The following is a 17,100-nucleotide window of genomic DNA, read 5'->3' as shown; positions in this document are numbered from 1 at the left end:
ATCCTGAAAAATATGTAGTTTATTGGTTTGTGAGCTAGGAAGTGACATCAAGAATCCAGACATGGATACTTTCATTTAGTGCATCAGTTCTGCATAGTAAGACAGAGTGCATTCCTCACCATAAAATATATGCAAAGTATTTAAAGATGTTCAAATTCAAAGCCAGAACCATCTGCTTATCGCTGACATCTGTTGCTTCAAAGCAAAGGACTATATGAAAGGTTCAGAAAGCTTTAGAACTTAAAAAAAGCATTAGCCAAGAGAACACATGAATATATATAAATTCAAAAACTATAATAAACTGCTATTTTCTCCCTGGAGTGTGGTTGCACCAGTTAGGTATAAGAGAGTTTTATATTGCAAAGAAAACAGCTCCTACCCATCTCTGTGCTGAAAATGAAGCTTTTTCTCGTTCTCCAAACACTCTTGAAAAGCAACATGTTCTTCTCCCACCGTTGGAGAAGTTTGACTTTCACACCAGCCCCATTCACCTCTGATTTGCTCCTGCCAGAGCACCTTCAAGATGTGATTCTTATTACCCTGAAAGTTTCTTTCTGCAGAGCCTTTCTCTGTCCTTGCTCAGGGAGGTGACTCCCCAGCATCTCTGGAAGTAACAAACTGCACATCCCATCCCTGCAGGTATATTCATTTCCCCAGTATTTTGGCAGCCAGGTCTGACTTCCTGGCTGACAGCAAGGAGGGCCTTCAAAGAATGGTGGGCATCTCCCTTAATGGACAGTGCCCCTCTCCTCTGCACTGCCATGGAAATGAAGGACAAGAGCAGGGCTCGGAGATGTGGTGAGGTATTGAGGGCAGCATCCATGCTCCTCTGAGCACCCGCAATAAATATCTGCAATAAATAAAACTGGGTTGTGTACATGTGGGTGTGGGACAGGGTTGAAGGGTTGGAGGGTAGAGTTTGCACTGTGAGGGTTGGAGGGCAGGGTTTGCACCTTTCAGACGTGTGCACCTGGAGGAAAGAGCCTATTAGAAGTTATTGGGAACTGGGATTAAGTGAGAGCCATATAGAATGTGCAAAGTCAGAGGGATCAGATACTTTTTGGATAAGGAATGCAAGGGAACTAGAGACTCTCCAAGCAGGAAGACACTGAGAATTCTGAGTGCATGAAATTTCTGTCTCAGAGTAGTGCCACCTGTACCTAGTCAGTGAATCTAATATAGTTTCCAATTATTTATCACCAGGTCTACATTTTGGCAGCAGTCAAAATGGCAGGGAGGACTCCACAGAAAATAAGAGAAATTAAGCATTTCAACAGCTCTCTGCCAGGCTTATTGATGCCAAAAATTATATGAACTACATAGAAAACAAGGAAATATTTAATGAGTTTAAGTTACATTGTGAAGCTCAGAGGAGGGTGATCCATCCCCTGACATAAGCTCCAGATAACCATAGAGAAAGTAACAAATTTAAATATGAGCATGGACATAGAGTTACTTTTTATAAAGCAATCAAAATATTTCTTCTGTTATTTAATGGTCCTCTTAGTCACATAACCTTTGACTCCTCAAATCTCACTATAAAGCACATAAAATCTCACAAGACCACAAGTTCAGCATGAGGGTTTTACACACCACTTTTGAGTTCACTGACAACACTTTATAAACTACTTTTTTGCTCTTTGTTTCCTTTTCCACAGCCTTTTCATTTCCCTGCCAGCTTCCCATTGCCCCTGAAATCAAAGAAATCCGAGAAATCAGAAGGGTCTCTGCGCCGATCACAACCAGAGAACAGAAATGGTCAGCGATCAGATAAGCAAACAGAGCCTGCCCAAGGAGCTACAGATTCCTCTCTTTACAAGATTCACAAGCAAAACAAGGTAAGATACTTAATTATTGTACTGCATTGTTCAAAGGGACAGCAGAATAGCAATGTTACTAGTATTAGGAAATTCATCTAAAGTTTAGATTATCTCGGAGTTTTTATGAGGCAAGAGAATATACAAAGTTTGCTTCAGCAAAATAAAGCTCTTTACTTACATGGCTTGCAAAAGTTTGCAGCAGCTGGAGCCTCTGGCTTGCACTTTGTGCAAATATTGTCCCTTGTTGAAAGCCTCCTAACTCTGACGCTGGAGACAGCACATAGCTCACCAGTGCTTTGGATTGATAAATCCTTTAAAAATGCTCTCAGATGTTTCTTTATCTGTGGCGTGCACTGACAGTAGACCGCAAAGCAGAAAGCCTGTCTGGTGCTATGAGGAAAGAGTTCCCTCTCTGCTGAATCCAAAGAAAAGGAGTCCTTGACCTCAACAACTAGAATAAATCTACTGTATCTGCTGGCTCTTTTCTGAATGCATACTTGAGCAGTAACATAAGAGTGCATGGGAGTACAGGAGCTGTGGCATTTGTGCTCTGCACCAGGAGGGCATGAGAGCAGTGCTGCTCGCACAGGCACAGCAAAACCAAAACACAATGCTTGTTTTTAGCTTTTAATTTGCTGACATATTTTAAAAATAAAAACAAAGATGACAGGATTCTCTATTTCAGTTCATGGCTCCCAAGTGGCAGCACTCTCAGGCTCTGTCCCCTGTGCTGAGGTTCCTTGTGTCCCAGACGAGGTTGCTGCCGGCTTTCTATTTCAAACCTCGATTTTCTGAGAATCTCTCTGTATCCCAGCCAGGAAATGTAACTCGTAGTGAAGTTTAGTATTTTGTGTATCGTAAACGCAATGAATCGCCTGAAAGCAAAATTAGTGTTTTTCAGATTCTTTTTCTCCTTCAAAAGAAAGATCTGTTTACTACTTTCCTTTCTCTCTTTCTTCCCTTTTGTCAACTTAAACCTATTAGACTTCATAAAAACAAGCATAGCTTTTGCCACAAGTCCTTGATAGAAAAAATATTGAGACAAAGAAGAAAAGCAAAAAGATATCGTAGCTGAAAATAGGTAAATGTAAAGTTTCAGGTAAAAAATTCCCTGCTCCATTTTAAAATTACATCTTCAAGACTAAAGACAATAGTTTAAATGTAGTAATATAATTCTCAGGAGATAAGGACAGAGGTTTTATGAAGAAGATGAACAAAAGCCATATTAAAGGAGCAGCAAAGATAAGAAAAGAAATCAAAGTCCTTATTCAAACCATTATATTCAGTTGCAAAAGAAAGGAAAAGAGAAATAAGCTTACAGTCCAGAATCAAATTTTAAAATATTGTAAATTCGATTTTCATGGCTTTATGAAATGTAAAGATAAAAGAAACAAACAAAAAAGCCCTCGAAACTTTTAAGCATTTCTAGCTTAAGGAAATAATAGTTTTTAATGAAGAATGATCAAATGATCTCTTTTGTTATTCTCTTGTGTGAACAATAGACTTGAAAAATTCCCTACATATTTTATATGCATGTTATCAATGTTTTTCTTGAACCTGAAGTCTTAGGTTCAGCTTTTATTGTTGCTTTTTTTTCTGTCAGCTTTATTAAGACACGAAAACACAAGTATAACTTCAAAGTTGTTTATTTGTAATTAAACTGTCTTTCTGCATTGTTGCTTGTTGAATGAGAGAGACCTCAGTTTCAATTTAGTTTCCATTTATATCCATTTCCTTTGTTGAATACTGAAACAATAAGTCCAAAAAAATTTAATTTTGGTCCCTTTCAGCTCTTCCTGTTGTTTTCACTTTTCCTTTCTCCAGTAACAGTTTCAAAATATGAGGCACTATCAAATCATATATCTTAAATTTCAAATTATTTGCCTTTTTTGTTTGTTTTGGAATTAAATAAATGTTTGAAATCTATAGCTTTATTGCTTAACCACACTGAGGTGAGTCTGTTGTCAGCTGCTGTGCCAGAGCTCTTTTCTCGCTGCTAACCATCGGCAAGGAGGCATTTCTTCCCTCGCTCCCAGCTCATCTTTTCTATTTTTAGAAAATAGCTGGCATTTTTGACTTTCAGCCTTGTTTTATGATGTTGGACACCTTGTGACCTGGTGTGTAGGAGCAAGGCTTGGCACAGAGGCTGCTCGCACACGCCCAGGCTGCAGGCAGCAGTCCCACGAGTGGGGGGTATTGGGATCCTGTCCAGCTTTCTGTCCATAACTACAAGAGGCTAAACTTCAAAAACTGCCTGGGACCTATGACCTGCTGCTCTGTGAAGTGTTTTGAGACAAGCAGAACCTATACCTAACTTCTGAGGGATGAACTGAGTTGAATTCAGTAGGGACATCTAAACCACAGTACCAATTCGGGTGCCATTTAATTACTCCCAGGCATGACTTGGTTTCTGCCCCAGGGATTTGACTTTTGACTAAGGAAGCAATGAGCCATTGGGCAGTGCACTTGCAGCCCCCAGGAATGGATGATGTCATTTATCCCCAGCCCAATTCAGCTACACCACAACTGTGTAAGCACCGCAAGCCTCTGGGTGCTTCATTCTACTGTGGCCCTGTACAATGTTGCCTCGCAACTGGAGGCAGCTGGTCACTGCAAATGTCACTTGCCTCACTGGATATTTTTATATATTCCTTCACAGATGTTCATGCAGAGTTAAGAAAACAGTTCTTAACATAAGGGTCACGTTACAGCTGCAATTGTGCAGCTGTACAACACGGAACATGGAAGCCTGGCCAGGACCCCACGAGCTGTAATGCAGATAGAAAACTATGAGACTTGTTGGGTGAAGTCTGTATCATTAACCACATCAAAAATGTAAGAATATTTTTTCTTTATTTTTCTTCCCCCCAGAGGAAATGTAGATCCTTATATATAAATTAATGTCTTATGTTTCTCATTTATCTTTCCACCCAAGAGATTGGTTGGGCTGTGCTGTCTGCAGGCTGGGAGTGCCACTCTGCTGCCATGGCAGGCACTGTGGTTATCTCTAAGATCCTGAGAAAGTAGGTCCCCAGCTGTGATGTGACACAGTCTATTGAACTGCTTTGATCAGACTTTGGAGATTGTCTAATTTTATTCACTGCTTTAAAAAAAATCCCAACTATATATATATCTCAGTAGCTATTATTTCTAGTGTCAGTGCACAGGACTTTTACAAAGTCCACGCTTTATTACCTCATGAGAGTCCATGGGAACCACAAGGCTTAATTTTGCTATTTCATGTAAAGGCTGAGCAAGGAGGACTGGAACACTGAGGTAGTGGTGATGTAAGATGAAATGCAGGTAAATGAGAGCATATTCCCCAACATGGTAAACTTTCATTACCTTTAGGTGGTTGATCTAGAGATGAACCTGCTGTTCCTTGGCTCCATGGAGGCCCAGTTCTACCTGAAGCCACTTAAACTATTTCTAGGATGAGCCTAGGGCCACAAATACCAAAGTGCTTTTTGGTGGAGGCGTCAAGCTGCCCTGAATTGGTTCACTTCATGGCTTGATCAGTCCCTGATGGATGCAGGCTGTTTCCTGCAGCACTATTTTGGCTATGTGCACTCTGGTCCCCAGTGGTCCAAGAAGATGTCTTTGCAGAGGTGCAGCACCAGAACAGAGTCACAGGGGTAATTTGGGATGGAAGGGATGTTTTGAGTTCATCTCATCCAACATCTGCTTAAAGCAGGTCTAATCAACTGGAAGCTCTCTCTTCAGTGATCACTCTGTTATCCAGGGGTTTCCATTCCATACAGCACACCTGGCCCCCATTACCTTCAAGAGCAAGATGACTCTGTGATTATGATCCAGAGGGGTTTTGCATCTTTTATCCCAGGTAATTACAAACTTGTGGTTATTGCCATAGCTGATCACCCAGTCATTTGATTATACTTATTTGGCATGGAAGCCAAAACATTGCATCTCATTTTACAGATGTGGACCCAGTGCACAAGGATATTTCCCAGAGATTACAATCTGTGGAGAAACTGAGTGGTCATCTCTCAGAGCTGCTATCCTAGATGCTGTCAGCTCTCTGTGCATTCCTGCTATTAGTTATTTATGGCCACCTTCCTATTATAGATCATTTTTTGAAGCAAGGGGCAAAGTAACATGGCACTTACGAGATGCCAGCTATGTAATGGGTTCCAGTGCTAGGCTGAAAGGGCGGGGGGAATGAAAAAGTGCTAACACTGCTGCTGGACATGTGGTAGGCAGCTGTACTAGGGATCATCAAATGATTGATTCTCCTTAAAAACAGCCCTTCTGACAGTCTAAAATGGGATCTAAATTAAAAAAAGCTGGTTCTGGAAATGGGGAAAGGTCCCTATGGTCTTTACTGCTGTCAGTGAGAATTCATATCATAATGATCAAAAACTGTATGAAGGTGAGTATTTCTGTAACTTGTTTAAATTGAAGACCTGGAAAAATATACTTAAGACACCTGCAATCAATTTTAATTTTGAAATTCATAAGGAGGACTTGGGAAGAATTGAAAGGCAAGATAGTATTTTCTTGAAAGACAAGAATGTTTATATTTAAATGAGTGGCTCATAAGCATGGCCCTCACACTTTGATCTCACATCAAGATTTTGGTGAGTAGAGCTATTTTATACATGGCCCCACAATGGTTATATATATAATATATGTTATATATATGCCATGTAGCTGGGAAATAATGCATCACTTCTGTGAAAAACAAAAAAATCTAGAATGGCCCCAGATATATGCTAGACTGGACTGGATCTGGAGGGATCCAGTTAAGCTCCTTTGCAACCCTTATGTGATGTCCCATATTGCCAGCCCCCATTCTAGACACTCTGCTGCACACCTGCTCAGGCCTGCCAAGCCAGTCAAATTAGGATTACAGCAATTTCTCACTTGAGGCAAGATGCTAATGACACTAACTCGTGTGGTCTCAGCTAGTGTAGAGACTAGGGAAAAATGGACAAAGATTCAGAATCTGCAAATTCCTGTTGATGCTTCAAACTGCACATTAAAAAAAAGGAAGTATTCTGACTTTTTAGTTTGTAAACTAAAAACATTTTAATATAACATTAAAATTCATTTTAATATGTCATTAAAATGTAAAAGTCAAATCTCCTTTTAAAACCTATAATGTCTAATATCTTCCCCATGTAACTTCTGTCTTGAAATCTGAACAGCCAGGTCTTGAGCAGATACACACCAGTACTGCTGCACTGATTGCAAAGGCAGCATAACCAGTTTGTGGCAGCAGAAGTTGAAGTTCTTGCTCAAAACTGTGTGAATGCATATATATTTCCTTTCTGGTCATGTTGGTGCCAGTGGAAATGACTCAGGATCTGACAGTCATCACAGCTTTATATCCACATCAAAGCTTATCCTTAGGCCTTGTACCATACTCTAGGGGGGCTGAACATTTGTTTTTGAATGCTTCACTGAGCTGTATAATTTAGGAACATCAACAACATGTAACAGTAAAACCCATCAACAGAAACTCATGCTCAGATATAAATGTCCTGAGCCTGCACTCATGTGATGTTATATCTGAGGGTCAGAAAGGATTTTTTTATTAAAATGCCTTTCATCTCAGAGGTCAGAGACAACATAGATGAATCCTGGAGATGCTTTAAGGCAACGACCTTCACTCTCTTCCATCGTGGGATGTATCTTCAGCCAAAAGCAAAACCTATTTCAAGTACTGCTACTTCATCAGAGGTAGGAAGGCAAAATAAACTCCCCAGGAGTTAGACAGCAGGCTTTCTATCAGTAGCTTGTGTCACTTTCCCATCAAAAATCTGCTGCTCATGTACCTTGAACACAATTGCAAAACATTATGTTTAATCTTCTGACAGATTAAGAAAATGGTCCTTTATACACACATCAAGTCTCCCATAAGTTAAATCTATATCCCTTTCTTCTCTATAACCTTGGAAAAAACAAGCAGAAATAACAATTAGGGCCTCAGAATATCATGTACATGATATATCTGGAAATTTGAAACAACTTTGCTCATTCAAATTCATCCCTTTTCGTGAGGTCTGAGGCTATTTCAAACCAAGCTATCGAAAACATCAAAGTAAAATGTTCTTTTCTTGCAATGAGCTGTAATTAGTTTCCTTCCTGTAAGCACAAAGCTTCCAGACATGAGGATATCTCTGACCATCCCTTATGGTACACAATGAGGGAAGGCACCTATTTAACTAGGTAGAGGAGAAGCCACTTACAGTGTATATTACCATTTGAAGCACAGCCCAGTTCTCAAGCAGTAAAGAGATGTATCAATGGTAAAAGTGAACTAAATGGCATCTCTTCCTTTGGGAAAAGGCTTCATGACTGAAAAGCGGACTGCACCATTGCAGAATAAATTGTTTATGGTTGTCCCATTGTATGCAGCTTAAAACTGTTAAAGTGATACAGGCTTGTCTGGATTGAATTACAAAAAAAAAAGTGATTTCTCTTGTTAGACAAAAACTAGAATTGCTTCAAGCTCAGTTTTGTTCCAGGTGTCTTCAGTTTTCTTCTCAAACTCATTGTTTTCCAGCTTGCTATAGACATTTTGTGTAAAGGAGGGTTGGGAATGTCATAGCTATAGCAGAGCACTAAGGGCTCTGATTCCTGCTCCCATTGCTGTTGCTGCTGTTACTGCTGCTTTCCTTCTGGTTTGCTTCTATTCTCCTTTTCACTCACCTCTTTAGTCTATTTGATATTTGGACTTGAAGAGAAGTTCATTGAGATCCTGGTATGTTATCTAATGCTACCATTTAATAGAAATGATGGAGGAGAAGAGTTTCCTGACTGCTCCAGCCCCAGGAGATCCTGCTTACAGCCAAAGACACTGCTAAAGAGAGATGCACAGGTCATTGCAACAGCATCCCACAGCCTTATCACCATTGCAGTGACCTCAGCAGAGAGCTGCATATGAGACTATTTTATATTTTCTTACAACCCACTATGCTACTGCAATTAAACCCAAAAGCCTGAATGTCCAAAAGCAGTGTGCTGTGCCATGGCTGCAGTACAGGTGCCCACACCTGTGGGTTGAAGGGATTTATTCTTTTGTGTAACATCTCAATGGCTGTGCCATTGGGACCAGCAGGGGCACTGGCTCATGAGAAGTAAGAAGCATTGCAATGTCCACAGGGAACGACACCTAATGAAATCCTTATTTTCAGACGTAGCTGAACAAATCAATACAGATGTTCTTTTCCCATGTAACCAGGCTAGGTTTAGTGTGCCAAATTTCTCTCCTGGTGTTCCCAGCCTAGCACCACAGAGTTGGGGTCTCTGGGCTGCCAAGGCCCTACACAAGCACCTCCTCCCATTCCTGCACCAGGTATTTTCTTTTTTGTGGATGTCCATCTGCTTCAACAATCCTAGTGCTGATTGGGGTTGCCTTTCCCCCTCACCTTTCACAGGCACACAAGGTTTATGCTGTTAAGGCTACTGCATTGCTACCACTTCACTGCTGCTGTGCATGGCAGGCATGCTGTGGCTGAGTGCCAGCTGCTTGGAGAAGAGCCCTTTTTCATGGACAATGACACAGGCTATGAGCAGTAGGAACTGGTGGCCTGAAGTGGGTATCAGCAGAAGCAGGACATGTGTATTGGTTGTAGGAAAAGGGTGTGTGTATTGTTTGTATCTGGATGGATCAATAGCTGTGCATGTTCTGAAATACAGATGATCTGAGCTTGGCCATGACCTCCAGGATTGATAAACATAGGGAAACCCAATAATTTTCTCAGTCTAATCTGAAATGGGCTTGGACTCAGGACCCTTCACCTCAGGGCTTTCAGCCGTGTTGTGAAGATGTTTCTGTGCCAGCCCTGAGCACAGTACCCTCTGCCAGGGGCTCCCAGCACAGGCTTCTCTGGTGCCAGGTGCTCTCCAGCCATCACCACCAGACAGCCAAGGGGAAATAACACTCCCAAAAGCAAGAAGGGGTATGCTGGGGCTGCTGCTGAGGCCTGCCTCTGGCACCTGTACCACAGAGGGCTGTGACATCTGTTACACCCAAATAATGTTCCGAAGGGCTAAATAGATAAATATTGGAGTTGTTGATGAAAGGGAACTGTGCCAGATGCTTTTGGCCAGCAGAACAGGAATGCATCCCATTGCCTCAGGTTGAAAAGGCTTTGGATGTTTAGGACTTGCAAAAATTAGAGGGAGAAAGCATTAGTAAAAATATCTGACACAGATTTGCCTCATTCATAGACAAATTAACCTTAATCATCCAATTTATAAATCAGCTTTAAGTGAAAGGGCCCCTCCTTCACCCCCCACTGCTGCATATTTGGTGGATTAAGTTGTTTTGTTTTAGTGATAAATTAGAAACATCTGCTTCCGCTGACAGCCTGGAATGGAGGCGTGCACAGGAACATGGCTGGGCTGCTCTGCTGGGGGGATTCTGTGCCAGGGCATGGTCCTGCCCAGCTCTGCCATGGGCTCTGCAAGGACCAGGCTGTCTCTGCACTGGGACTCAGAGGGGCAGGGGAGGCACATGCCTGCTCTAGGGGCTGCTCAGGATGGTTCCTGGGGTGGTCAGAGCAGGGGTGAGCATTTCCAGCAGTCTGCTCTTGGCAGAGCCTTCCTTTTAAGGGTGTCTTGGCAGTTCTTCCATGCAAACAAAATTGTTTCTGCTATGGGATCATCAGGTCTTAATGACAAGGAATCCAAAGCTCGTGCCAGAGTCAATGCAGAGGCTGCTCAAGCATAAGCACCGATGGCAGTGAATGTCCTGGCCATCCCTTCTGATGAAGAAAATGGTCCTAACTAAGGAATGGAGAGGTTTTACAACCCTGGCCTATCCCTGCAGAGGTGGTACAACTTGCTGATTGCTGAGTCAGGTTGGAAATGGCTAAGACACACATCTCATCAAAGTACTTCACATGGGCCTTTAACTTGTTCAGGAGGTATGAAAACAATCCTGCTGTCTACAAGTCCTTATCTGCATGAGGGGAAATGTAGGGCAAAATCCTGCCAGATACAGCAATTTAAATATGCCCTGGGCATCCCTGGAGCTGCCCCAACAGCAGACCTGATCTGTGCATGTCCTTGTGCCACACACACAGAAGGAACTGTGAGAACTGATTTGACCTCAGTTGTGACCTGACTCTCACTACAGGGATTTAATGCATGCCCTGCATGGGCTGCAGAAACAGATATTTTACACACACCATTCAGACATTTTTTCCCCAGCCTTTGGCAATCAAAAGTCTCAGACAGAAGCCCTGGCTCTCAAGGATAGAGCACGTCTGCAGAACGAGAGAATACAAGATAATCGGTGGTTTCTAACAGCCCTGTTTCCCAAGGTGCCCTTTTATTTTTCCCTGGATATTTTCTCCTGGTGAGTTTAATGAGATTATCTGCATTTAATAAAAAAAAAAAATTGTCTATTCTGTTAGATGTGTCAGAGGCAAACACTCCAGGCAGGTTTAGAGCAGGCTTTCAGACCAGGTGTACAGAACAGGTCCTACTATTTAGGCACCTCCTGGTAGTGCAGGAGACACCGTTCAGTGATGTATTTCTGTCTGAGAAGTTCCATGAACAGGAATTTTGAATCAGGACTGAGGTGTGTGGCCTGTCAGCATAGAGACAGATAGCCATCCTAGGCAGTTCTGCAGAGGAAATTCTCAATTCTCCTTAAAAAGCTGAAGGCAATCTGCAATGCAGATTCCAAAACCCCAGTTCAATGTACAGCTGTGTAACACTCTGTAAATCTTAAAATACAGAGAAATACAGCTCCTTCTCTAGAGAATCAAATCATAATTACTGGACAGCCATGAAGGTCCATGGAGGCCATGCAGCACAGCCCCTCTGAGAGCCCAGGGGCCAACCTGGACAGGGAGAACCTGCTCTCTCTGGGGGTGCAGGAAGGAGGGGAGACGGAATAGGACGTGTTTCACAGTTAAGCCAGGACTACTGGTCCTGCTCATCCTGCCTAAACTATTTCCATCTGTCTGACTATTGATGTTACTTGAACTTTGCATTTCCATGTGGGAATTTCGGACACGTGGAGAAATCAATGACGACAAAGTGGAGTCAGTAAAAGGAACATTTTTTCTATTTTTTCCTTTCCCTTTACCCAAGGTAGGGAAAGAAATGAAAATTCCTTTCTTCCAGGAGAGGAGCAGGAGCTGTGATCCAGACACCAGGCCTTTATGCAAGCTGTTTTGCTGGAGGCCATCCTATTCCCACTCCCAAATTTGCTGCCCCTCCCTGGAACAGTTTCTTGCTCCTCCACATCAAAGCTGGTGCTCAGAGGTCATCTGCAGATACATATCACCACTTTCTAGCAGGAATATCTGCACCGAATGGCACAAACAATAACTCAAGAGAGGCCAAAGCAGCCTTTGTCTTTCCCCTGGAAAATCAGCTGTCCAGAAGCTGGAGAGTGCCTTCCCAGATCATTTGAGCAGGCTACAGGTTGGCCCATCAACCACTGTAATTTTGGGAGGAATGGCTGCCCCCTCAGGAACATCCTGTGAAGAAGCAGTAAAGTGGTTCCCTGGGTAAACACACAGACACACCAGGAAAATGGGAGGCCTGTGAGAAGGAGAGTAGTGGGTGGGTAGTTCACAGGATGAGACAAAGTTGTGTGGGACTGTGTGGGTTGCTAATGCAGGGCTATGATCTCAGGTTTAGGGGCCAAAAAAGGACAATCCCTGGAAGATTGCTTTCAGAGCACATCTATGCAGAGCTGGAACTTACAGAGACTCAAAGGAGCCAATTACTCTGTAAAATAAGTACCAACATTGTGTCTAGAAATGGGAATGGATGCAAAGAGTAATCTACGTGCTTCTCTGCATTTCCACTGTTCAGTGATAACAAAAAGGGATTGGAAACATCAGTGTGGGATGTGTTGGGGAAGTAGGTTCAATCCCCAGGTGCATTGAAAGGCAGCAGACTGGTGCTGTGCAGGAACATCAGTGCAGGCCCAGCAAGGCTGGCATAACATCAAGTTTTTATAGACTCCTGAAAAGGAAAAAGACTTTTGGTCTTGAGTTGTAACTGCTAGTGAGAATAGCAGATGTATGTTCCAGCACCAGGAGAGTCCCCCTCCAAGAAAAGGGAGAGTTTTCCTGGACAAATCCAGAAAAAAAAAATAAAATTCTCTGTTTTTTTTCCAAGGGGTAAAAAACCCAAGGGAGGTCTCTCTCTCAGCAGCTCACAAATCACTTTCCCCTGTGCTCCAGTGATGGGACTCCTACGCTGGCCTGGATCCAGTCACGAGGCCCATCAGACCAATGGGAAGAGGTGGGGTGAGCAGGCTGGATACTCATCTCTTCAGCTCTGCCCTTCCAGCTCTCCTTGGTTTTATACCAATGTCACTCCCTGTTTTTATTGCACATTTTTTAAACTACATTTCAGGTCCCACCTCAGCTATTAATGCTCTCCCCACTCTCATGTTTTCCTGACAGAAAAATATCTTTATTGAAGAATGTAGGGAAAAAAATAAAAATAAAACAGAGTGCTTGAATAACAATACATCCTAAAAACCCATTCCCTTAACTGAACAGTTCCTTTCCTTAAACCTTTCTTATCCCTTTTCTTAACTTTAATCTTGAATTCCTGCCAAGGAGATGTTCCTGTTTGTTGCAGGATGTCTAATTTTGGGTTTGGGGTCTCTCCAAAAGAGAAGGGGAGAATGTGAGTTGAAAATAGGATGGGTGGCCTGATAGCGTCCAAACATAATCAACTATCTCCATTAATTTTTTGAGATTTGGCCTCCACTTCTGTAGGCTGCACCTCATTTGGGTCTGAGACGTGATTCTCACATGGATGAGGAAGACAAATACAGTAGATAGACTGAAGATGAGCCAATACATTTAAGCCAGCACAACATATGGACTATCACATCTCTCAGCCTAGGAAAGATTGCTTCCCACAGATTTCTGCTAAGTTTGCCCAGAGTAAGTGAAACATCCCAACCAGTGAGACTTTTCCCTTCTTTCCCTCTGGGTTACTTTATAACTGTATATCTCTCACTGCCAGGATGTGTTTTCCCATTATTCATAGCCTATTCTTCCCCTTTAAAAGAGGTCCTCATTATCCACTGTGATAAGAATTAATTTTATACTAAACAGTTCTGTTCTTCCCAACACCTAAACCTCACAGAAATGTGTAGACTCTGTGGTGATATGGCCCTATCCCTGCTCTAAGGTTTAGTGAAATTGTAAAGTATCTTTGAAGACTTGAATCAGGTGCTTTGCTGTTCTGCTTTCATCACTTTGGGCCCTCCCACCTGAATCCAACATCAGGTGAATCTTGAGGGTAGACAACCAAGAACAGTTTCACATTGCTTTTCCAAAAATGAAAAGAACAAAATTTATGAAGAACACAAACTGTTTATTTCAGCTTTGGGAAATCAGAGTAATCTAGATGCTTTCTTCAGCCCAACAGAGAAATGCAGAGAGATGATGTGCTTCTTTTACTTTAGAGAGATTGGGAGCAGAAATAAATACCCTTTGTTGACAGTTGCAGCCCAATTTCAGTAACTAAAATATAAATCTGCCCAGTGGTTTTCTCATTACAGGTAGGGCCATGAAGATGAGCCTGAAAAGACTCTAGATTTCTCTGCCAAGCAGTCATGTAATCACTTGGCTGTCTTTTTGACTAACAGAAAATCCACTTGGGCAGTGAAAATGGAATTTGACCTGTTTTGTATCTGTGACAAACAACTCCTCTGAATCAGAAACACTTTTAAAATGACCATTATTTGTGCAAAAGTTTTAAGTCATAGGATTTTTGCTTCCCTGTGAGGTTGTTTTTCTGGTGAATCTAAATTTTAGTTTCATAATTTGCAATGTGATCCTTTTGTAACAGAGATGTTATTTGATCATGCAATTACAGTATATGTAATGTTCATACAGCATCTGTTTAAAGACTGAAAATCAGGCTTACAAGTGTATGGATAGACTTGTGAATGGACATGTCACAGAGAATTAAGGGTATAAGTTAGCTCTGTGAATGGGACAGAAGAACTTCTGCAGGCACTCAAACCCAGCCCTCATAAATGTGGATTTCCATCTACTTTCTCATCTTGTCACTATGATTGAACCATGGATAAGTGCAACAGGGAAGTGTGGAGATGATGAAGGGGATGAAATGAAAAAGCACTACCTTCCCTGTCATTGCTGCTGAGCCAGACACAGTCCCTTTGGCTGAGATATTCCCTTCCAGAAACTCTCCTGTCTCCAGTATCAATAAGCAACATGGAGCAACCTTTACCACCCTTACTCCCACCAGCTCATCAGATTGGTGGGGGTATTGTAGAGGAAAGATAAGGAATAGGCAAGCACTGAGAGAGTCAATGCAATTCCCAATCCCTACACCATGTAGTCCTCACCCAGGAGACACCTGATGGAGTTGTTCCTAGCTCCACCTTTCCAGATTTCAGCAAGGATGATGATGGTGACCTTCCCATTTGGTACAAACTTAACACAGGAGCGTCAAGGTCAACAGGATTTTAGCATTTCTTCCATAACAGTGGCAGGCAGATCAGCTCCTCCACTTCCACTTTTGCTTTTCTGCATTCTTTTCCCTGCCTTCGCTGCTCTGTGTTTCTCTACTCTTAAATACATTTCTTACAGTGTGATCCACAGGAACACAGCATTAGGGGCATTGACAGACCTCCATTCTCACCAGGGTAAATCTGCTCCAGTAGCACAGCCGAAGTTGTCCCAAGTCAGGGAAAACAGGGAACAGGCACTACAGGAAGGGGGGATTTTCTGCTTCTTAAACACAACATGCTATAGAATATAATAGCTGTGTGATTTCTAAAGCGGGTTCCTGTTACTGCATTTCCATAGCTTGTGCAGCTCCAAGGGCTGTGGGTAATGCTGTGCTCACACCCATGTTTTCCTAAAACTTCAGCCTGAAAAGCTTCATAATTTCCTTGAAAATGAGTAGGTTGGAAGAATTAGCCCCCCCTGTGACTATCAGATTTTGGGCAGCAGGCAATGCTTGCCTCACCCTCGCCTGGGTAATGGTAACCAGAGACCCAGCAGAAAAAGGGAGCTTGAAACTGCTAATCCACTTATACTCTCACCTACCCAGACCAAGGTTGTGATTAATCACTTACACTCAGCATTTTATTAGTGTTTAACAACACACAGTCTCTTGCCAGCCTACTCTTAGGCACAAAGCACACTGCTGGTAGCAGTGGAAACACAAAAAGCAAAATGACCTGGAAAAAAAACCCTATCAAGCAGAAGAAACACAGCAGCAAAATAACAAATGGATATATTTGTGAGAGTTTAATAGGTTAAATGCAGGAGCTTAACTTTGCAATAGCACAAGCCTGAAGCAAAACACTTTATTTGGTACTTATAGACTTTTTTTTTTTTTTTTTTTTTTTTTTTTTTTTTTTTTTTGCAAAACAAGTTTCTATGAAACCATAGCAACTACGCTTAGAGTGAAGATTTGGAATGATGATGGAATCATTCATGAGTGAAAAAACCCAAATAATCTCTGGTCTGGGTTGGTGGAATGTAAGATTTATGCTAGATAGAGAAAAATAATTTAAAAATGTTTTCAGTAATTTAATCACCCTGAACCCTGTGAAAGGTAGACATTTAAAACAATTCTTTTTGCCAGAATTTTACATACTTGATTTTTAAACAATTTGACTGATAACTTTCTGATGGAGATGTTTTGTGCATAAATATCCAAGTTTATTACTCATCTCTTACAAGAGAATATACACAAGCAGATTTCACCAAGATACCACAACAGTCTATTTCTAACAACATGTATTAAAGAAAAAAAAGACACATTTTTCTGAAAGATCTTTCTATTACATTCCTTTCTTCAAATGCATTTCAGAGAAATCAGTTCAGGAAAGTAGAATCAGTTACAACTTACCTTCACAGTTGAGTAGATGACATCTGAGTTTTCAGGGAAAGCAATGTGCTCTGTTTGAGTAGTGTAAGAGTTGTAGATTCAAGCCAGGAGGTAATTTTTTATTCAAAATCCTTTAAAACAAATTCAAATGCTGGGATGATAAAAGAAAAAGGTACTTTGTGAAAACCTATCTGAGGCTTGATGCTCTTACAGAGTTTTCTGTCTGTCTCAGCTGAACAAGCTCCCACTCCTTTCCTTGGCCACCTGCCAACTTTTCTAATTTAAAGCGACTGTGCGCTTGCTGTAAAACTCTTGCTGGAAGGAACTTGTTTTATACCATGGAGCAAGGAGCAAGCCTGTGCTCCAGACTGATGTGGTGTGACAGGGTCCTAAAAGGACTGGGAGCATATCCTCCCCGAGGTAATGTTATATCATCTTTGGAAAGCATCAT

The 17,100-nt window shown here is 41.8% G+C and overlaps 1 protein-coding gene across 4 annotated transcripts in view; it reads right to left on the bottom strand.

The window, feature by feature from the left end:
• The window catches only part of C1QTNF7 (C1q and TNF related 7), a 49,378-nt gene extending 32,509 nt beyond the window's left edge, over positions 1–16,869 (bottom strand). For 2 of the 4 annotated variants that reach the window (XM_083861589.1, XM_083861588.1), the window contains exon 1: positions 1,999–2,348. In XM_083861589.1, the coding sequence (XP_083717715.1) occupies positions 1,999–2,341 (343 nt within the window). In that variant the 5' untranslated portion in view covers positions 2,342–2,348. Of the gene's footprint in view, positions 1–1,998; positions 2,349–16,670 lie in introns of those variants that run through there. The other 2 variants (XM_083861591.1, XM_083861590.1) reach the window with 2 other exon arrangements.
• Between the last annotated feature and the right edge of the window lie 231 nt (positions 16,870–17,100).

This window comes from Zosterops lateralis, assembly GCF_965231275.1.
Source record: "Zosterops lateralis genome assembly, chromosome: 5".
Lineage (NCBI taxonomy): Eukaryota > Metazoa > Chordata > Aves > Passeriformes > Zosteropidae > Zosterops > Zosterops lateralis.
Note: the sequence above shows the minus strand (reverse complement) of the source record. Positions and strands in the feature narration are given on the sequence as shown.